We start from the raw sequence: 23430 nt of genomic DNA on the forward strand, positions 1-23430 counted from the left end.
CAAAGCAAACTTGAAAAAACAAAGCTGGAGGTATCACAAACCCAGATTTCAAGATATACCATAAAGCTATAGTGCTCAAAACAGTATGGTACTGTTAGATACCATAGATGCTTAGATACATGGATCAAGACAATAGAAAGAGAGCCCAGAAATAAACCTATATTTATATGGTCAATTAATCCTTGACAAAGAAGGCAAGAATATACAATGCAGAAAAACCAGTCTCTTCAATAAACACTATCAGGAAAAATGGACAGCTATGCGCAAAAGAATGAAAGTGAACGACTTATTTGCACCATACACAAAAATAAACTTAAAATGAATTAAAGAAGGGTGCCTGGGTGGCTCAGTGGGTTAAAGCCACTGCCTTGGGCTCAGGTCAGGATCCCAGGGTCCTGGGATTGAGCCCCACATTGGGCTCTCTGCTCGGCGGGGAGCCTGCTACCCCCACCTCCCTGCCTGCCTCTCTGCCTACTTGTGATCTCTGCCTATCAAATAAATAAATAGAATCTTAAAAAAAAAAAAAAAAGGATTAAAGATCTGAAACCATAAAACTCCTAAAAGAAAACATAGGCAGTAAACTTCTGAACATTGGTCTTAGCACTTTATTTTTGGGCCTGTCCTCTCAGGCAAAAACAACCATCAACAAAATGAAAAGGCAACATACTAAATGGAAGAAATGTACAAATGGTATCTCCAATAGAGGTTCATATCTAAAATATATAAAGAACTCATACAACTCAACACCAAAAAACCCCCAAACAATCTGATTGAAAATGGGTAGAGCATCTAAACAGACATTTTTCCAAAGAAGAACAGATGGCCAACAAACACATGAAAAGATGATCAATATCACTAATCATCAAGGAAATGAAAATCAAAACACCGACAAATCACCTCGTACCTGTCAGAATGACTAGTACCAAAAAGACAAGAAATAAGTGTTAAACAAACTGAGGGTTGCTGAAATGGAGGGGAGTGGGAGGGATAGGATGGCTTGGTGATGGACACTGGCAAGGGTATGTGCCTTGGTGAGCACTGTGAATTGTGTAAGACTGACAAATCACAGACCTGTACTCCTGAAACAAATAATACATTATATGTTAAAAAAGAAAAAGAAAAAAGAAAGAAAATGGAAAAGAAACAAGTGTTGGTAAGGACATGGAGAAAAGGGCACACATGTGCCCGGTTGGTGCAGCCACTGTGGAAAATAGTGTGGATGTTCCTCCAAATTTTACAAAATAGAAATATCAGATGATCCAGTAATTTCACTTCTGGATATTTACCCAAAGAAAATGAAAATACTAATTCAAGAAGATGTATGCACATACAAATTTATTGCAGAATTATTTATAATAGTCAAGATATGGAAGCAACCTACCTAAGTGCCAATCGATACACAAATGTGTAAAGAAGACATGGAACGTGCGCACGTGCGCACGCACACACACACACACACACACACACACACACACACACACACACAGGAATATTACTCAGCCATAAAAAAGCATCAAATCTTGCCATCTGTGACAACATGGATGGACCTAAAGAATATTATGCTACATGAAATAAGCCAGACAAAGACAAATGCTATGATTTTGCTTATGTGTGAAATCTTAAGAAAGAACGGAAGGAAGGAAGGAAAGAAAGATGAACAAACACATAAAACAGAAACAGTGTTATAAATATGAAGAATAAACCACTGGTTGCCAAAGAAGGGATGGAGGACACAGGTGAAATAGGTGAAGGGGGTTAAGAGGTAAGAACTTTCAGTTATAAAATAAGTTGCAAGGATTTAAAGTACAGCATAGGCAAAAGAGTCAATTATACTGCAATAATTGTATAGTGACAGTAACTACACTCATCAGAGTGAGCATTATATATTGTATATAAACGTTTAAATCACTATATTTACATCTGAAACTAATATAAAACATGTCAACTACACTACAATTAAAAACAAATTTTAGGGGTGCCTGCGTGACTCAGCTGGTTAAGCATCTGCCTTCGGCTCAGGTCATGATTCCTGGGATCAAATCCTACATTAGGCTCCTTGCTCAGTGGGGAGCCTGCTTCTCCTTCTCTCCCACTTTGTGCTCTCTCGCTAACTCTGTCACTATCTCTGTCTCTCTCAAATAAAATCTTTAAAAATAAATAAATTTTAGAATTTTTATTAATATTTAACACATTAGGGTGCCTGGGTAGCTCAGTGGGTTAAGTCTCTGCCTTCGGCTCAGGTCATGATCTCAGGGTCCTGGGATCGAGTCCCACATCGGACTCTGCTCAACAGGGAGCCTGCTTCACTCCCTCTCTCTGCGCCTGCCTCTCTGCCTACATGTGGTCTCTTTCTCTGTCAAATAAATAAATCAAATTTAAAAAAAAAGGTTTAAAAAAATATTTAACACATTACTACACTAGTACATGTACATTATAAAAAATTATGCATGCACGGTTCAGTTTTTATAGGTAAGCAATAAAAGTTCAGAGATCTCTGGCCTAGAGAAATCAAATATATAAAATACTTTTACATAACATAATATGGTAAGAACAACAGAAGATTCTATGGAGCAGCTTCCCCAAAAGAGAAAGTCTGAAATTTCTTACCGCCTGACATACCCTGAGAAGAGGTGAACAAGAACTAGACAACCAGAAAGCCCTGGGAGGAGCCTAAATAGAGAAGATCTAATAAGCACAGGCACGGAAGAGAAAAATTACAGCATTTATGAAGACCTATAAATCGGTTCCTATTGCTGAACACCAACCGTGAATCAAACAATGGTAATCAGCCAGGCTGGAAAAGTATATGGGAGGCAGCAGAGGCCCTTCTATGTCACATTAAGGAAGTCTAACTAAATACCCTTTACCTGTGGTTCTTACTCATGATTATCTGAAACACACCAAAAATCATTTTTGTGGATGAATTACTTTATTAATTCAAACATGAGCAAATCTATGTGCTACACAGTAATTACTTCTGGTCCTATATCAACAGAAAAAGATAAAAAACTCGGTTAATTAGAACAGGCAAATACACAAAGACAGAAGTAGATTAGTGGTTGCCAGGGCTTGAGGGAGGGGTGAATGGGGAATGACTGCGGATAGGTACAGGGGTTTCTTTTTTACAATGATAAAAATGTTCTAAAATTAAATAATAGTGATGGATTGAAAACTCTGTGAGTATACTAAAAATGACTGAATTGTATACTTTAAAGGGTAAATTTTATGGTATATAAATGATATGTCAATAAAGCTATTATAGGATGAGGACTGGCTACAAGATAGCAGTCCATCTGCCACAGGTACATCAAAACAAGTCTAAAATGGAATTTATCTTTTTTATAAACCTTATTCTTTTCTTACATTAATAGTACTACCATCAACGTAGACATTTCAGCCAAAAATCTAGCAATCACCCTACATATCAAGTCTCTCCCACCTTAAGGTGTTCAAGTCTTAGAGATTCTAGTTCCCAACTTTTTAATTTTTTATAATAAAAAGGAAAAAATTACTCCAGAAGTCCCTTTTTCACACTTTGCTACTGTTCTGGAAACAGACATGTGAGGATAGGATGACTGAAGCTATTACCACATCTTGCAACCAAGATCAAGAAACTCACAATGCCAATGACATCACTAAGCTCTGGAATCCCGTTTCCAAACGTTGTTATGTGGGAAGACTCTTACTTGAAAAGGAATGCTTCTTTTTTTTTTTTTTTTTTTAATATTTTATTTGACAGAGAGAAATCACAACTAGGTAGAGAGGCAGGCAGAGAGAGAGGAGGAAGCAGGCTCCCCACGGAGCAGAGAGCCCGATGTGGGGCTCGATCCCAGGACCCTGGGATCATGACCTGAGCCGAAGGCAGAGGCTTTAACCCACTGAGCCACCCAGGCGCCCCTGAAAAGGAATGCTTCTTAACTAACACTACAGAAGAGCTGAATAAAAATGTCCAACAGAGAAATGTTAGTAAAAACCAGAACACTGAAGAAATTTCTGGGATCCAGATACATATGTGGGAGTTAACACATAAGAGGACAATAACAAAAATAAGAACTACCATTTGTCATCCATATATTATTCACCCATCTCTATGCTAAGTATTCCATTATCTTATACTTGCAGCAAACCTACAGGCAGGTATTATTAGCCCTATTCTATAGGACTCAGACATGGTCAGATAGCTAATAAAGGACAACATGAGGGGTGCCTGGGTGGCTCAGTCAATACAGAGTCCAATTCTTGATTTGGCTCAGAATTGATCTCAGAATTGTGAGATCAGCCCTGGGTCAGCTCCATGCTGAGCATGGAGCTTGATTAAGATTTTCTCCCTCTCCCTTTGCCCCGTCCCCTCAAAGGCGGGGTACACACCAAACCCCACATCAAATCTGTTTCAACACCTAAGATAGTTAAAACAATAATGAATGAAAATGGGTCCACCCAAAATGTACAAAATGAGAAGGTAGCTAAAAATAATCTAGAAATATACATTTAAGAGGGAAGGACAAACTGCTCGACAAGAGGGATAAGGACGAGCAGTCAGGCAGATCAGAGGTAAACAAATTACGGCTCACCCAGCTGCCTGTTTTTACAAATAAAACTTTACTGGAACACTCATTCAACTATGTATTGTCTGTGACTGCTTTTGCACTACAACAGCAGCAAAATTGAATGAATGTAACATATAGCACAGAAAGTCAAAATTATTATCCGGCACTTTACAAAAAAAAGTTTTTCAACTCTTAAGAGAGACAACTCAGAAAACCCAAGAAAGCATATCACTGAAGATTATTTTTTTCTTTTAAGTTCTAAGAAGAAATAGTCAATTCATCAAAGAGATGTAAAAACACTTGTACCAAAAATGTCGATGGAATTTAGCAATTACAAGGTAACTAACTTATGAGCACCTTGATTATGATAACTACAGTCTCCAACCTATAAATGTGTTGTAATCTAAAAATTATAAAGTCAGTCATCCCCCCAAAAAAAAAGAAAGAAAGAAAAGTTTATGATTTTTCAACCATAAATCCATGAATTACTTTAAACTAAAACAGGCCAAATTTGGGCAAGGAACATTTCAAAGAGCAAGGAGTTTCAAACTCTAAACCTGTTTTTACATATCAACATTTTAAGCACTGTTTAGAATCGTAGGCTATGTGGACATCAGTTGTTTTGCATCACTCACTAGCTTTCTTTATTTGTTTAACAGCTTATGGCAGGCACATTTCTGCTCATCGAAAAAACATGTTATTTTGTACATTTCCCAGCCCCCTTGCAGTTAGGCAGGACCAGGTGGCTAACTCTGAGCTCTAAGTTCTGTGTAACTGCCAGACTAAAACACTGAGAGCTCGTGCATAACCCTATGGACTCTCCCATTCCCTGCTGAAACAACTGTGGAAGCTTCATGCTGTGATAGAAAATGGAAATAGTCTAGATTTCTGAGTTACCACATGGGTTTCCCTAGAGAGTTATAGCTGACACTGCACAAGCAAGTAAGCTTTTGTTGTGTAAAACTCCTGGGATTTGGGATTTCTTATTCCAGTACTGCCTAAGCAGATCCAAAACTAGAGCTCTCCCAATGTCATGTCTATGTAGTTACAGTGCAGCTGGCCACATGCTATGGTCCAGAAATTTTTTGATCCGGCCCCATTATTCCAAGCTAACAAAAGTCAATCTTAAAATTTCTGTTGTACTTTCTTGGGAAGACAGGTTCTCTTCCTGCTGAAGCTAACCTGAGAAGACATAATCTTAGATCCACCATGTGGAAACAGACTACTTGGGAATTAAACCAACAGAGAGGAAAGCAAAACAAGGAAAAAAGAATTCTTAACACTTTTCCTGAGTACCCAGATCCCTGACCTTTTCAGTCACATTATACCAATCAATTCCTCTTTACTTAAACCGATCTGGGGGTTGGGTTTCTGACTCTTAGAATTATCACTACCAGAGGTTAACCACAAAAGTCATAACACAGTTTAAACATAACATTAAAACTATTAATTTCAACTCTAGCCTCAGGGAGGAAAAGCCCATATATACAAGAGGGAAGAGGAAGAAGAAAATATTACTTTTACTTTTTGCACATGCAGGGTTAGTCCTAAGCAATTTTTTTTTAAATCACTCTTGCCACTCTTAATTTAAAAGTCACCCATCTATAGGCAAATCTTCCCAAACCCCTAGTATTCAGAGGCCACAGAAACCATATACAGGCCACTTGACTCCATCCAAGGCAACCCTGACTAGAAAAACTGAAGTGTGGTCCAAAATGGTTTACTTATATTCCATCAAATCAAAACTTCTATTTCTAAGAAAACATATGTTTTGGAAGAAGACACAACAAATTATTAATTGTACTCACTTCCAGGAAGAAGGACTGGGAAGGGACTTATATTTAAATATGTTATAATGATCATACACTATTTTTATAACTTTTTAAAAAAAATTAATGATAAAGATATACAAAAAGAATGTATCCCCTCAAAGCAGCTCTCATCTTTGGACCTTCTAAGAAAACAATCTAAAGTGAGCAAAGATTCATAACAAATGTGAATGTCTAATAGTTCCCACAAATCCCTGCACTGCATTTTCAACATAATATGCTTATCGGGTCAAATAAATCTCAGAGTGGCTTGTCTTAAACATGTAAGTGCAAAGCATTCAGGTTACTCCTAAACTAAAGATCTGCTAGGCAATTCATTATTCTCAAGAAAACTGCCCTTATTGTCAGTTCCCCTAGATTATTCTTTTTCAGAACTTTCTCCTTTCTAACATGTCCAGAGATTCTCCAAGGAACCAATTATGACAGCAGTTTATATGTAAGCAGTTTATATGCTTTTGAGTAGGGTGCTATAAATTAGAAGTTAATTAAAACACAAAGTTTTGTACATATCCAATATATATCAGAGAAATTAAAATAAAATGTTACAGGTCAACCCTCCCGGGTCTCTTCCCTCTTCAGGAGCTTTGAGCTAATACTCAATAAATCTTGCTTTCCTGCCCCCACCCACCAAATAAAATAAAAGTCATAGACACACTGGTACGCTGTTTTGATATACGTGTGTTTCACCCATGTTTTCTAACTACCTTAGGATCATGTACTCTGGATACAGAGGAATTAACATTGTTCATCGTTCCTTCAGTGGTCAGAGAAAGCCTCTAACTAAATTTAATGGGCATCTCCAAAAATCACAGTATTCCATATATATATGGAATTAATCCAAATTTAAATTGTTGATTTTAATCTTTTTTATCCATTCTAGTTTTTCATGTTTTTATTTATTTTTTTGGTTTTAGGGAAAATTATAAAATATCTCAAATAATTTCTCAAAACTTCAACTCACTTTTATTAAAACCACGTATTACAGTTAAATGATGTAATATAGGGTATCTCAGAGATTTTTAAAGGTTAAAAATCACGTCTATACATTTTCAATCAATTTCAACATGTGAGAAGCTGAGTTCTAATGCCTATTTAACAGGCGATCAGTATCATATTTGTAACATGGGATACAAATCATACTATTTCTCCTGGCAGAATAGTAGTATTAGAGACCTGAGACTAATCAGCATCCCTCTTCTTAACTGCCCCTGCCCCACATCTGTTAACATCCTTAGGAGTTGCCAGATTAATACAAGTGGCCCTATTTGTGGGTCTAAATTTAAGTGATCCAGAGACAGAAAACCAAATCTCACTGGGAAAAAGAGTTTTCTTCCTGGATTTTTTATGTCTTGGGACCTGATAGAGCTTTGAGGCCAGTGAGAGTTTAGTATCTAGGATATAAAACTTAACCTGTTGGTGACTGCATTTCCCACTATACAGAGAAATCCAGTCTGCACCCAAAGAATAGAAGGGAACCCACCAACAGATGCATCCCCCCCCAAAAATTTATTTATTTAGAAAAGAAAAAACAATGGGCTCTGGATGTGTTTAGGTACTGACTCTTTTTTCCCCTGTGACCTAGCTGCACCCCAGGCCTTCAATTAAAAAGTAAAATTAATAAAAGATATCAACAAATAAATCAACAAATTTCTCTTATCAATAAATTTCTCATTATACTTATCATTCAAACTGGGTTTTCTATCACTTACAGCCACGAATCTTTTCTCATATAGTGTAAAATTAAACAGAAAAGATACTCATGTACAGAAGAATAAAGTTGTATACCCTTACCTTCCACCACATACAAAGACTAACTCAAAGTGGATCAAAGATCTAAACATAAGAGATAACACTACAAAACTATTAAGATAGGGGGAAAGTTTCATGACACTGGATTTGGCAATGATTTCTTGGATATGACACCAAAAGCACACGCAATGAAAGAAAAAGTGAAGTGGACATCAAAATGTAAAACTTGTGCATCCAAGGTCACAATCAACGAATGAAGAGACAATGAACCAATGGGAATGGGACAAAGAATTTACAACCCATGTACCTGATAAGGGGTTAAAATCTAGAAAATATATTCAAACACCTAAAATTTGGTCACAATAAAACCAAGAAATTTGATTTAAAAATTGGACAAAGAACTTGAGTTAAATTTCTTCAAAGATACACAAATGGCCCTCAAACATATGAAAACATACTCAATATCACTAATCATTACAGAAATGCAACTCAGAACCACAATGAGATCTCTTACATCCATTAAGACAGCTGTTATCAAAAACAAACAAACAAACAAACAAAGGGAGCCAGGGAGGCTTAGTTGGTTAAGCACTTGACACTTGATTTCAGTAGCTCTGATTTTGATCTCAGGGGTCGTGAGTTCAAGCCCCACACTGGTCTTGATGCTAGGACACGAGACCACTTAAAAAACAAAACAAAAACACAAAAATTACAAGTGTTGGCAAAAGGTGAAGAAATTGGAACCGTGGGCACTGCTATTGGGGATGTAAAACAGTTCACAGCCACTGAGGAAAAGAGTAAGATGGTTCTTCAAAAAATTAAACACAGATTTACTATATGATCCAGCAATTCCTATTTGAGGTATACACTCAAAAGAATTGAGAGCAGGAACTCAAACAAATATTTGTATACACATGTTCATAGCATCACTATCCATAACAGCCAAAAGGTGGACCAAATGTCCATTAACAGATAAACAAAATGTGGTACATGCATATAATAGAATAATATTTAGCCTTAAAAAGGAAGGAAATTCTAAACATGTTCCAACATGTATAAGCCTTAAATCATGCTAAGTGAAACTAGCCAGCTGCAAAAAAAGAAATACTCTATTTTACTTACAAGGTACCTAGAGTAATCAAATTCACAGAAACATAAAGTAGAACTACAAGGGCTGGGAGAAGGAGAAAATGGGGAGTTTTTAACAGGTATACAATTTTAGTTTTAAGATGAGTAAGTTCTGGAGATTGGTTACCTAATGGTATGAATATGGTTATGGCACCTCAAATGTACACTTAAAATGACTAAGATGGTAATTGCTGTTTCCCTTCTAAATATTAGATTCTTAAATGACAACTATATGACATCTTCAAAGTCCAGATTCAAATAAGGAGGTATATCTGTCTGGTTTACCTATATTTTATACATACAGGATAACAAACATTTTACTTCATTTTAATCACTGCTACATAATTCAAATGGTACAAAAAATAATTTGGAAATTAAACTACTCAAGGCATTATCAAAGAGCTGAGAGATTAATGAAGGGATCTACACAACCAATACCATTAACAATCAAGTTATTTTTGTAGCTGTTTGAACAATAATGAGGTCTTCAAATTCTTTTCATTGGAAAGTTTACTATTAAAATATTTAATATGACTGACTTGAACTTTCTTTCCTAAGAGCTTTATGTTTTACTTGTTAGGTTCTGCTTCACTATTTAATAAAAAAAAAAAAAAATCTGAAACATTTTAATAGAATAATCAGGAACAGGGTTTGTGATTCTCATTAAGGTGATGAGCCTGAGTTTCTTTACTAGTTAAATGAATCATTCCACATTGTGACTCATTCCCAACACTTTGCTATAGGGAAAATACTTTACAGGTCTTAAAAATACAATGGTAACAAATATCATCAAACTCTTGCGAAGATTAAAAAAAGACAGAAGCCTATATAAACTGAACCGGACCCTCAAACAATCCAGTCGTTAAAAATAGAGGTTAAGTAATTTGTTATGATAATTAATTAGGAGGGCTTGGGGCAGGCAGCAGCATTTTAGGTATAACAGCATGAAATGAGATATAAATAGAGCTCTATGGCTCACAAAAAGTACAAAGAAGGATAGGAGAAGAATGCCAATGATCAAAAAACAAACTATCAAAAAGCTAAAATATGCTAATGATAACTACATGAAGTCCAATCCAAACATATCAAGAAAATATAGTAACGTGACATTAAAGAAAAGGCTCTCCAGCTGTCATGGTGTTTGCTCTCTAAGTCATCAGGAGAAAAGAGCTGAGAGTTAAGGAAAATATTAAAGGCAAGACTCAGAGAGAACTACAGTAACATTATGCTATCCCTCACACCAATTTATTACAGGTTATGGGAACAATAAAAGTAAAAAGTATTATTTATCTTAAATTCTCATAATTAAAAAAACACTTTTTGCATGAAATTTTAAAAACACCCAGAAGTATTCTTTTCTTTAAAGATTTCTATTTATGAGAGAGAGAGAGAGAGCAAGAGAGAGGCAGGAAGAGAGAGGGAGAAGCAGCCTCCCTGGTAAACAGGGAGGCCAGCAGATGAGGGGCTCCATACCAGGACCCTTAACTGACTGAGCCACCCAGGTGCCCTCAAAAGTATTCTTAACATCTCAAGAAGGAAATGAAAATAAACAGGGCTTCTTTTTTTTTTTTTAATATTTTATTTATTTGACAGAAATCACAACTAGGCAGAGAGGCAGGTAGAGAGAGAGAGGAGGAAGCAGGCTCCCTGCGGAGCAGAGAGCCCAACTCGGGGCTCGATCCCAGGACCCTGGGACCATGACCTGAGCCGAAGGCAGAGGCTTTAACCCACTGAGCCACCCAGGCGCCCCTAAACAGGGCTTCTTGAAAGGAATTTTTTTTTCCTTAATGAAAAAAATTCTTTTAAAAGGAAGAAGGACTTCTAAGGTGTTAACCTTTTTTTTTCCAACCTATTCTTATCTTTATGGAAAACATACAACTAGACCTAAATTTATGAAGTGCATAATTTAACTTACATTTTAATCAAATTTGTTACCTATAACATTATAAATAGATGTGTTAGTTGTAAAGACTATGTTATATAGTTTTCAAATAATTTATTATACTCTCTAGTAAAATACTCAAGATCCAAAGATATGTCAGTGGTACTAGGCACTGGTGATAGGAAAAAAAAATCCTCAACAGAGAATTATTCATTCTCCCTCTGCTGAAGCAGCATGATATACTATCAAGAGCCCAGACCTAGCAGCTAGTCTGAATCCAGCTAATTTTCTTCAACTCTCTGTAACTCAAGTTTCCTAAGCTTTAAAATAATACTGACATCTCATTGGGTTTTTATGAAAACAAAACACAGCACTAGAACAGCACTAACACATTAAATGCTACTTAAGTGTTTAGTAAATAGAGAAAAAAGTGCTTGCTCTGTGCCAGGCACTGCTCTAGAAGCAGTACAAAGAACAAACAAAAATCTCTTTCCTTCGCAAAGTTTACATTTTTTTTTTACATTTATTTTTTTAAATACCTTATTTACTTATTTGAGAGAGTGAGAGAGCACTGGCAGGAGGCAGCAGAAGAGGGAGGAGGAGAATCAAGGTCCCTGCTGAGTAGGGAGTCTGAGGCTTGGCTGGATGCCAGGACCCCAGGATCATGACCTGAGTCAAAGGTAGACACTTAATCAAGTGAGTCACCCAGGCGCCCTGGGAAGTTTACATTTAATAAGTAGGTGATGATATTTTAGAATTAAGAAGCACAATTATTTAGCCAATAAATCATCCAATACAGACACTGAGATATATGTATTCAGGAAAGCTCAGTAATTACTAGAGATCGATAGAAATGAAAGAATTTCCACAGGATCTAATTCTATGAAGAAAGTTCATCTAAACCCCAAAATATGGGGAATAGTGCTTCCTTTCTCTATCCAAATGGCACTGTTAGGGTTTACTACATTAAGCAGTTGATCAAAAACTCAGAATAGACTAAAGCAGTAGAGTTAAACAACAGCTAACCTAAGAATAAAAGTAACCTCCACTTTAGGTGCACCTGGGTGGTTCAGTCAGTTAAGTGTGGATTCTTGGTTTTGATGCAGGTCATGATTCCAGGGTCATGAGACTGAGCCCCACTAGGGCTCGGTGCTCAGCAGGGAACCTGCTTGAAAGTCTCTCTCCATTCATCCCTCCCCAGGCCCCCCTCTCGCACATGTTCTCTCTAAAATAAATAAATCAAAAATAATAATAATAGGGGCACCTGGGTGGCTCAGTGGGTTAAGCCTCTGCCTTCAGCTCAGGTCATGATCTCAGGATCCTGGGATCAAGTCCTGCATGAGGCTGTACGCTAGCCAGGGAGCCTGCTTCCTCCTCTCTCTCTCTCTCTCTGCCTGCCTCTCGGCCTACTTGTGCTCTCTGTCAAATAAATAAAATCTTTAAAATAATAATAATAATAATAAAGTAGGGGCGCCTGGGTTGCTCACAGTGGGTTAAACCTCTGCCTTCAGCTCAGGTCATGGTCTCAGGGTCCTGGGATCGAACCCCGCATCAGGCTCTCTGCTCAGTAGGGAGCCTGCTTCCCCCTCTCCCTCCTTGTGATCTCTCTGTGTCAAATAAATTAAAAAAAATAATAATAATTAAAGTAATCTCAGGGCACCAGGGTGGCTCCATGGGTTAAGTGCATGCCTTCGGCTCGGGTCATGATCCCAGAGTCCTGGGATGCAGCCCCATGTGGGGCTCAGTGCTCGGTGGGGAGCATGCTGCGTCTTCTTCCTCTGCCTGCCACTCCCCCTACTTGTGCTCTCTCACATGTGCTCTCTATCAAATAAATAAATAAAATCTTTTTTTTTTTAAGATATAATAATAATAAAAAAAAAGATAGAATAATCTCCACTTTCACCAAATCAGTACTAAGATGAGCTCTCTGGGTTCTTGAGAGACTAAACAAAGTGACAAAGAAATAGAAAATTCTGATAAAGATGCATGAGAAAGTAAAGACTAAATAGAAAATAAAAACCAGTTTTATTTGGATCATTTAGTATCTAAGTATCTGAATACTTGGGACAGCTCTTAGTAGAACAACCTCATCACAATGATGTACATGACAAAAACTCTAGAATGGACAGAAAGCACTTTGTACAAGGTTAAGCATATGACCAGAGATCCTAATTTCTTTTTTTTTTAATATTTTATTTATTTATTTGACAGAGAGAGAGAACACACAAGCAGGCAGAGCGGTAGAGGGGGGAGGGAGAAGCAGACCCAACATGAGGCTCAATCCCAGAACCCTGGGATTATGACCTGAACTGAAGGCAGCTGCTTAACCAACTGACCCACCCAGGTGCCCCCAGAGAACCTAACTTCTAAACTAAATTGAAATACAGACCATTTAATTATTTATTCATTCGAATTATAATCACCCAGCTCTCAAAGTACCAGCTTATGCTGGCCAGGCTTGGCACTGGTACAGAACATAAGATCAAAAGGAATTTGGAGATTTCTGTTCTAGTTAAAATAAAAGTAGCTTTAAGTTCTGCTGTCCAATCTATTTCTCTTCTGGTATACCACACTGCCCCATTCAAAAAGGAATGGTCTGGGGTGGAAGTAGGGGAATATAATTTCATGGGGCAATCTCTATGATGGAACTTAATATTGTAATTTTAATCTTTACTAGAAAAAAATAAAATGGAGCACCTGGCTGGCAAAGCCGGTTAAGTGTCCAACTCTTGGTTTCAGCTCAGGTCATGATCTCAGGGTCCTGGGATCAAGCCTTGCATCAGGCTTCACGCTCAATGTGCCCCTGCCCCCCATGCTCGTATCCTCTCACTCACTCACTCTCTCAAAAAAATAAATCTTAAAAAATAAATAAATAATATAAAATGATATATACCTATCATGTCAGCTTTTTTACTAAACAAATTTTAATCTCTGCCATACAAATAGTGTAAGTTTATTAAAAGAATGACCAACTTTAGTTTTTTATGCCCTGCAAACCAAAAAGCATCTTACAAGCAATCCAAATTCATCATGTATCATCAATTAAAATGAATGGTTTGATTATCTCTGTCTCCATGAGTGGATAGATACTTCATTTTCTATTTATTCCTGTCCTCAAACCACTACCAAAAGCAATCAATACCAAAAATCAAAATAAAGTTAAACTGGAACCATCGAAACAGACAAAAGAGAAAAAAATAATAAGCTGAAGGTACTAAAAAGACTGACAAATTTTAATCTTACAACATACCTAAAATGTAAATGTACAACAGTCTGAATATAGTTATTTAGGAGGAAAAAAAGGCTGCCCACTATGAAAGATACTGTCTTCTGTAGTAGCAAAACAGGAGGGAGTTAACCAAAAGAATTTTTCCCATTAAAGAAGAGGAAATTAACAAGGCAAACTTCTTCCCTTTGGACAAACAGATACTATAAACAGCAGCTGATAATTCAATCATTTACTAAGTATTCAGCCAAAGGAGCAAATCTCAATGTAGAAGGAGAGAAGGGAGTAGTGGTCTCAAGTTACACGTGTCTCTTCCCAATTCTTCCTTACTGAATTCCTCAGCACCTTCCAATAATCTTGCCTTTATTGAAAATCACTACCCTGGAGAGCCACTGTTAAAATGGAAATGTGCCAAATTTCTTTAGTATGCTGGGACAGAAGAAAGATGCAAATCACTGATCTACAGCATCTATACATAATAATGCCTACTTTCTCACTAAAAATTTTATTTTCCATATCATGTAATTGGGGGTTCTAGCCACCCTTGCTTCATGAAGTGGTGTTCAAATCAATTTTGACAAGTGAAAATTACAATGGTTATTACCATTATCATATTCAGTCACAAAACAGAAAGGCAAAGAAATCTGCAATTAGTCCTATTACTCTAGTTCAACCTTGGCCTTCCCTGAAACCCTTGAGTCCAGAGATTCCAGACTGCTGAACTTTATAAATTACCAATTTTTATTTTAGTATTTGTGACAGAGTTTTCTTTTGAATATATCTTCTTAGCTTAAGAGCAAGTGTTTTAAACTATAAAAATAATATATAATCATTGAAAAACCTTCAGTAATTCAAAAGTCTAAGTAATAAGTGTTTTAAGTTCCTTTCCTTACCACCCTCCCCACTCCCATTCCCCAGGGATAACCACTGTAAAACAATGTGGGGGATATTCTAGATCTCTTCACAATACATACAATTTTTATATATAACTGCATATACAAACTTGAGCAAACAAGGAGATCTTGCTGTACATTCAGTTCTACAAAACTTGCTTTTTACACTGATGGACTGAATAGCCTTTTAAGTTTATCCTGCTACACACAATTTGTTTAAACTGCATATTCCATAGTATTTTTCATCATTCCCTTACTGATAAGGTACTTTTTGATATTGGAAATACCATTTTCATTCTTTTTTATAATATACTGAACTTTTCCTTTATTGCCACTTCATACGGCCATCATGGCATTATCTCTATTTCTTCTCACTTCCACTGAAAAACTTGGAAACTTGGGGCACTTCGGTGGCACAGTTGGTTAAGGGACAACTCTTCGTTTCGGCTCAGGCCCTGATCTCAGGGTTGTGAGAGCAAGTCCTGTGTTGGGCTCCGCACTCTGTGTAGAGTTGGCTTGAGATTCTCTCCCTCTGCCCCTCAAGCAGCATTTTTATTAAGTCCTAGCAAAAACTGTCAAATTGTAGTCTAACAATGATTTTCCACTTGAACAAAATCTTAAGATAAATTCCATCTGTTTTAAGGCTAAAATTTTCCCTTTAAAATTATTATCTTCTAACACCTACTCCAACATCACTTTCACCAGTAATATATATCTAATTTTTGTTAGAAACAAGCTCAATACACTTGATTTCCAAGTTACAGAAACTCTGAAGATCTGAGAAACTGGAGAAATCTTCAATGCTTCTGAAAGATTACTAAAGCAAAAAGTTACAGGGAAAATTACTCAGGTATTTCTTTTTCCTAGCATTTTGCTTCCTGATTTTAGGATTTTAAAATGTTTCTGGAATGATGTCTATTCATGATCTAGCTAGCCAATATTCCTTGTGGTACTAGCAATGATTCAATTAAATTGATGATCAAAAAAATCAGTTACCTAATTCAATCAAATTCTGACCCAAAAAACCCCACAGAATTTACATTTATCTAATACTCAACTACTTAAAGATGTAATTTCATTTCTGAGAACTGAAAAATCTTTAACTTACCTCAATTGTTTCGCATAGTTCTGTTCAATTTCTATCCTCTCTTTAACAAATTTGGCATATCTTTCCAGGAAGTCAATTCCCCATTGTGTATGCTTGTCTAAGCTGTCGAACTGATCCTGGAAAAGAAGGTGAAAACATACTGAAAAGTCTAAAATTTTATGCACAAATATTTTAGTCAGCTTCTGGTATTTATTCAGAAAAGCAATGAGGTCTAAAAGGAAAAAAACCTAGGCTCTTCTGGTCTCTACCCACCTCATTATTTTAGATCTACACAGAAATAGGTTATAAATGCTAAACTTCTTAGCATAATTCACACAACTTTATGTCTAAACACCTTTACGTATGTGGTTTCCCCCGGATGCAACACCCTCCCCTGGTCACCCTTTTACAAATTTACTCTTTCTTACTCCTCCTTTGAGATTTAGTTCAAGCACTATGGCTTCCAGAAAATGGTCCAAAATTCTCAGACTGGGTATATTGGTCTTTCTCTGGGTCTCCAAGACTCCCAAAGGTTACGATCTTTTCCTTAAGTTCTTATTTAAATTCCAAATAATTAACGCACAGTGTAATTACTAGTTTAAGATATACAATACATAACTCAGCACTTCCATACATCACTCAATGCTCATCACAACAAGTGCGCTCCTAAATCCCCGTATCACCTATTCCATCCACCCCCACTCACCTCACTTCCAGTAACCATCAATTTGTTCTCTACGGTTACGGGTCAGTTACTCGGTTTGCCTTTCTCTCTCACCCCCCCCTCCTTTTTTGCCTTTGCTTGTTTTATTTCTTAAATTCTACATATGAGTGAAATCATATGGTATCTATCCTTCTCTGACTTACTTGTTTCACTTAGAATACTCTCTGTCTCCATCCATGTTGCTGCAAATGGCAAGATTTCGGTTTTTATGGCTTTTTTGTGTATGTGTGTACACACATACACACACACACACACCCCCCACATCTTCTTTACCCATTTATCAATGGACACTTGGGCTGTTTCCATAATTTGGCCACTGTAGATAATGCTGCTATAAACATCAGGTTTCATGTATCCTTTTGAAATAGAATTTTTGTATTCTTTGGGTGTGATTGCTGGATCATAGGATAGCTCTATTTCTAACTTTCTGAGGAACCTCCATACGTTTTTCACGGTGGCTGCACCAGTTTAAATTCCCACAAACACTGCAAGAGGAGGGTTCTGGGTTCCCTTTTCTCCACATGCCTGCCAACACCTATTTGCTTTTTGTGTTGTTGATTTTAGCCATTCTGACAGATGTGAGCGGATAACCATAGTTTTGATTTGCATTTCCCTGATGATCACTGATTTTAAGCATCTCTTCATGTGTCTGTTAACCATCTGTAGTTCTTCTTTGGAAAAGATCTATTCACATCTTCTGCCCATTTTTCATTGGATTATTCATTTCTGGGGCACTGAGATTTGTAAGTTCTTCATATATGTATACCAACCGTTTATGGGATAGGTCATTTACAAATATCTTTTCCCATTCAGTAGGTTGCGTTTTGGTTTTGTTGGTTGTTTCCTTCGCTGTGCAGAAGTTTAAAAATTACTATCTTATTTACTTGCCATACTCTGTTGAGGGCAGAAACCACGTATCATTCAACTCTGAGCTCCAAAGGCACTAGGCCTGGCACTGTAGCAGGTACCCAATGAAGCTAAATAAAATCAAATATACTGAGGTTCGGATTCTGGGCTCTGCATTTACCAGATGTGGGCAAGTCACCATGGTACTCTGAACTTTGTCCATCTTAAAACAGGAGTCCCGTTACACACCTCAATAGGGATATGATGATGCTATTAAGTGCTCTACAATGCAGTAAACATGAAACTAATACATCACAAAGTATCACTGTCCTGCAGAATCTTTCAATCCTCAAGATACTCCTTTCTACCTGCTGCCTAAGAAACCATCATTTTCTATCCTTCAAGAATAATCTCCAGATTGACTAATAACTCGGAGCTTTCTCCCTCTGCCATATCGAAAGTCTATAATGTTGATAAATGTTCAAAAATCATCCCTATTATCTCTAACTGTTCTTTTTTCAAAATCACCTATGGTTTAACAGGATTCGTTATTTACAAATAAATTATCTCCAAGTCTTTTTGCTTTTTATCCCTTTCCCTACCTTAAATCATTTTAAAATTCTACTTGTTAAGGTAAATTCTACCTAAATAGCACAGATAGAATTCATCTGGCTACCACAGTTTGGTATTACTACTCCAATTCTATTCTTTCACGAAAGTTCTTCATTATCACTTGGCTTCCAAAAGTAGACTTGAAAAGAGCAAGAAAATGCACTGCCCAGTGAACTTAACTGGAACATTATTAAGATTTCCTATTATAAATTAAATTCCCTTTCAAACTGAAAAACTCTCAACAAAGAACTTTCCCCCAGAAAGGAAAAGTCTGAAGCTAAAGCAATCACCCTTCATTTTTCCAAAATGCTTCAAAGGCTTCTTCCCACCAGCTTCTTCATCGAATTTTACATTAACACTTCTTTATCTTCTAGATAAAATCTTCATTTTTTAAAACTACAGACCCTGTCAGTAAAAAAATCTAAACAAATACCTCTATTCTGTTTATGAATTATATAACTATACTACTAAATTACGTAATTGTGAAGTCCATAAAAATAAAAATCTTAAAAAATGAAAATGAAGCAAATATTAGTTTTAAATGGTGTTTTTAAACTTATTTAACAAAGAAAAGTCTTTGGGCCATGACTTTTTAAAATACTAACAATTTTAGTGAGATCAGTGAATTAAATATTCTTCATTATTTCTAAAATCTTGGTATAATACTTAATGGCAGGGCACCTGGATGGCTCAGCTGGATTCTTGATTTCAGCTCAGGTCGGATCTCAGGTTGTGAAATCAAGCCCTGAGTGAGGCTCTGAGTTTACTGCAGTCTGCTTGTCCCTCTCTCTCCCCCTTTATCTTCCCCCCTCCTTGCCCACAAACGCACTCACATGCACTCTCTCTATAAAATAAATCTTAAAAACAAACCAAAAAAATTTAATGACAAAGAAATCTAAAACCCTGGTTCCAAACTGCGACATTTAGTTTTTAGTGGTTGTCATAGTTGGGCAAACAAAAACACCTCATAAAAACCTAAGATCTAAGTGGAAAAAATTCACTACTAACAATACCTTCCAAATCCTTTTCAACCTCATTCACCAATACACAACAGTTTGTGTTAAAATCTGGCTAATACAGATCCTTGACGTTAGGCTGTTGTTTTTTTTAATTAATTAATTAATTTTTTATAAACATATAATGTATTTTTACCCCCAGGGGTACAGGTCTGCAAATCGCCAGGTTTACACACTTCACAGCACTCACCATAGCACATACCCTCCCCAATGTCCATAATCCCACCCCCCTCTCCCCCCAGCAACCCTCAGTTTGTTTTGTGAGATTAAGAGTCACTTATGGTGGGGCGCCTGGGTGGCTCAGTGGGTTAAAGCCTCTGCCTTCGGCTCAGGTCATGATCCTAGGTCCTGGGATCGAGCCCTGCATCGGGCTCTCTGCTCAGCAAGGAGCCTGCTTCCCCCCCTCTCTCTGCCTACTTGTGATCTCTGTCAAATAAATAAATAAAATCTTAAAAAAAAAAAAAAGACACTTATGGTTTGTCTCCCTCCCAATCCCATCTTGTTTCATTTATTCTTCTCCTACCCCACTAGCCCCCCACTTCCTCATATCAGGGAGATCATATGATAGTTGTCTTTCTCTGATTGACTTATTTCACTAAGCATGATACCCTCTAGCTCCATCCACGTCGTCGCAAATGGCAATAGGCTGTTATTTTTACAAACTAATCAGAAAGCACTGATCTTAATGTTTTTAATATGTTAAGTTCACTGTGATGTAATTTTGTGTGTTAATTTGGCTAGGCCAGGTTGCCCATATAATTTGGTCAAATATTGGCCTGGGTGTTTTTGTGAAGGCATTTTTGGGATGAGATTAATATCTAAATTGGTGAATTTATAATACAACAGATTTCTCTGTAATGTGGGTGGGCCTCATCCAATCAGTTGAAGGCCTTAACAGAACAAAGACTGACCTTCACCCTGCAAGAAGGGGTACTGCCAGCACACTGCCTTTGGGCTAGAACTGCAACTGAAATGCTTCCCTGGGCCGACCTTGCACAGTTTGGACTCGCCAAACCTTTAAAATCATGTGACTGGAATTCCCTATAAACCAATTAATCTAATTTTCTCTACACAAACACACACACACATACACATACCTGTTGGTACTACAGATATAAAAATTGAAGGTACACACATCATCTTCAGCAACAAAATTATATAATGATATAAGGAATCCCAAACATTCATCATCAAAATGCTTTCGCCACAGCTCCAATTTCTTTGGAAAAGTAGTGATACACTCACAATTAAAATGTTTCTTATCTTAAAGGAACAGATTAAATTTTCTCAAAAATACTTGCTAAAACATTACTAACAGCCACTTATTAAAGAAATGGTTGGGGGTGCCTGGATGACTACTCAGTTAAGTGTCTGCCTTCAGCTCAGGCCATGATCCCAGGCTCCCTGCTCAGTGGGAGTCTGTTTCTCCCTCCCTCTTTTGACCCTTCTCCTCTGCTTGTGCTCTCTTTCACTCGCTAATAAATAAATAAAACCTTAAAAAAAAAAAAAAAAAAAAAGGTCAACAAATTTGAAACACCCAGAAGGTAAGTACAGATCTGTGTGAAACAAATATTTTCAGTGGTCCCTCCCCATTTCATTTGGAGATACTGTAAAAAAATCTATCTACTGTAATATAAAGGCATTGTTTTTCTAAATAATGACCATTTTTATAAATGACCATAATAAAAATATGCTGTAATATTCTGTGAACTTCTGACTTCACTTTTTTTTTCCTTTGCTTACCAATAAATGAGGAAGTGAATAAATTACGACCATATCCCAATCCCCTTTTTAAAATTCCAGTCAGTGCACTGCTGTTTCACTGGTTATATGATTTCTTCATAAAACACCGTTCAAATCATGTACTATTAAGAATAAATCTTCAACACATCTTTCCTTTAGCAGTTCACCAAAAAAGTACTTCTAAATACACTTTATTATTGAAACAATCAAAAACATACACTGAAATATTAGAAACATCTATACCTTAATTAAACCGTATAATCATGCTTTTGGCATGGTTTTTTTCTAAAACATTTCTTTAGGAGCTTTTTCTATGAGCCTTCTAACAGTATCTGTGGAGATCATTAGTCTGTCACCATGTTGTTTTACATATATTATATCACTATTTTTACCACAAAAGGAAGAGCAAGTACATTCCTAATAGCATGTTTTGACCACTAAGTCTGAAATCTGGATTCCAGTACACTCATGTTCACAGCAGCATTATTAACAACAACCAAAAGGTAAAAATAACCCACGTGTCCACTAACAGATAATCAATAAACCAATTGTGGTGTATAAATACAGTGGAATATTACTCAGTCTTTAAAAGGATATCGTGACACTGTAACAGGGATAAGCTTTGAAGAAATTATGCTAAGTGATATAATCCAGTCAGAACAAATATTGTGATTCCTTTTATATGAATTACTTGGTCAAATACAGAAAGTAGAAATGTGGTTACCACGGGCTAAGGGGAGAATGGGGAGTTACTGTTTAATGAGTAGAGTTTCGGAAGATGAAAAAGGTTCTGGAAAAGGAGAATGGTGATGACTGTACAACACCATGAATATACTTAATGTCAATAAATTGTACACTTAAAATAGTAAATGTTATCTGTATTTTACCATAATAAAAGGAGGGAGGCTTTCAAACATTTATCAGCAAATTTAGTGAAACTTAGTATACTTTTTTTTTCCTTAGTACAGTCTTGATCATGTTACTTTAAGTATCACTAAGAAATTGCAGAGGTCACAATATGCATTCTTATTTTTAAAACTCTTGCTTATTCTGATGGCTTCGTCATATCTGATTATTGTAAGACAAAATACATTCAGGGAAAGCTTCATTACTAACATCAACAGATCAGTAGCCATATTTCAAATAATCTCATTATAGAAAACCATGTCTAGTCCATATGATTATGATACAGCCATTGTTATCTTTTTTCTTTAATAAATATTATTAATAACCACTGTTCATATTGTTCTCAATATACTTAACATACAATTTCTGTATACGGAGCTTTAACTCAAAGACAAATATTTAAAATGCTAGTAAAGTGTCATACTGCTTTTTTAGATAACATGTATAGAAATTCTAAGCTCTTTTCTCCTTATCTCAGTGGATCATCTTGTGTGCTCTACTTTGAAGACCCTTGCACTTTAAATTATGCATTATCATCTGATCTATATCAAGTCCTTTCTAATCTACTATATGGTCTTACTGCTTTTTGTTATCTTTACATTCTCTTGTACCTACAAAGAATTCTAGTTTTCTATTTTAGTTTATCACATTCCAAATTAAATGAAGAATACTGGTCCAAATTTACATTATTTCCCAGTTTTCTTTTAAGCTCCTTCAGGATTCTCAAAGAAAGATTAAATCATCTAAAGAATTTCATATCTAAGACTTATGTCAAACTGTTTTAAAAAGTTAAATGTCATCCCTATTTCCTCAAATACTCAAAATTATTTATATTGTAATTCCACTGAACAGAACCTTGGATTATATATATTAAGTCACCAAAAGGTATTTTTAGAGCTGGTCGCCATAACAAATGTATAAAAGCTCAATCAGAATATTAAGAAAGTATAATAAAATTTTATTTTTCAGCTATTGAAGGTTAAGTTACAGTCTATAAAATCTTTTGATAAAATTTTTAATTTCTGATTTTTTAAATATTCAAAAATATCACTGGACAACTGTACAAGTAGAAAATTACAGCTGAATAACTGAGTTAATTATATTTAACTAAGATTTTCCTATACCTATTAAGTAAATAGATCCCAAATAAAGGCCAACTAAAAAATATACCAATCAGTATTAAAAGGCAGGATAAGGCAAGATATACACGTTTGAAAGTGAAACAAAGTTCTGTTTTTTAAC

The 23430-nt window shown here is 36.2% G+C and overlaps 1 protein-coding gene across 4 annotated transcripts in view; it reads right to left on the reverse strand.

Moving 5' to 3' along the window:
* FNBP1L (formin binding protein 1 like) overlaps positions 1-23430 on the reverse strand; it is a 110915-nt gene that overhangs the window by 45651 nt on the left and 41834 nt on the right. For all 4 annotated transcript variants that reach the window (XM_046004600.1, XM_046004591.1, XM_046004582.1 and 1 more), the window contains exon 2: positions 16363-16478. In XM_046004600.1, coding sequence (XP_045860556.1) covers positions 16363-16478 — 116 coding nt within the window. The remainder of the gene's footprint in view (positions 1-16362; positions 16479-23430) is intronic.

This window comes from Meles meles, chromosome 1, assembly GCF_922984935.1.
Source record: "Meles meles chromosome 1, mMelMel3.1 paternal haplotype, whole genome shotgun sequence".
Lineage (NCBI taxonomy): Eukaryota > Metazoa > Chordata > Mammalia > Carnivora > Mustelidae > Meles > Meles meles.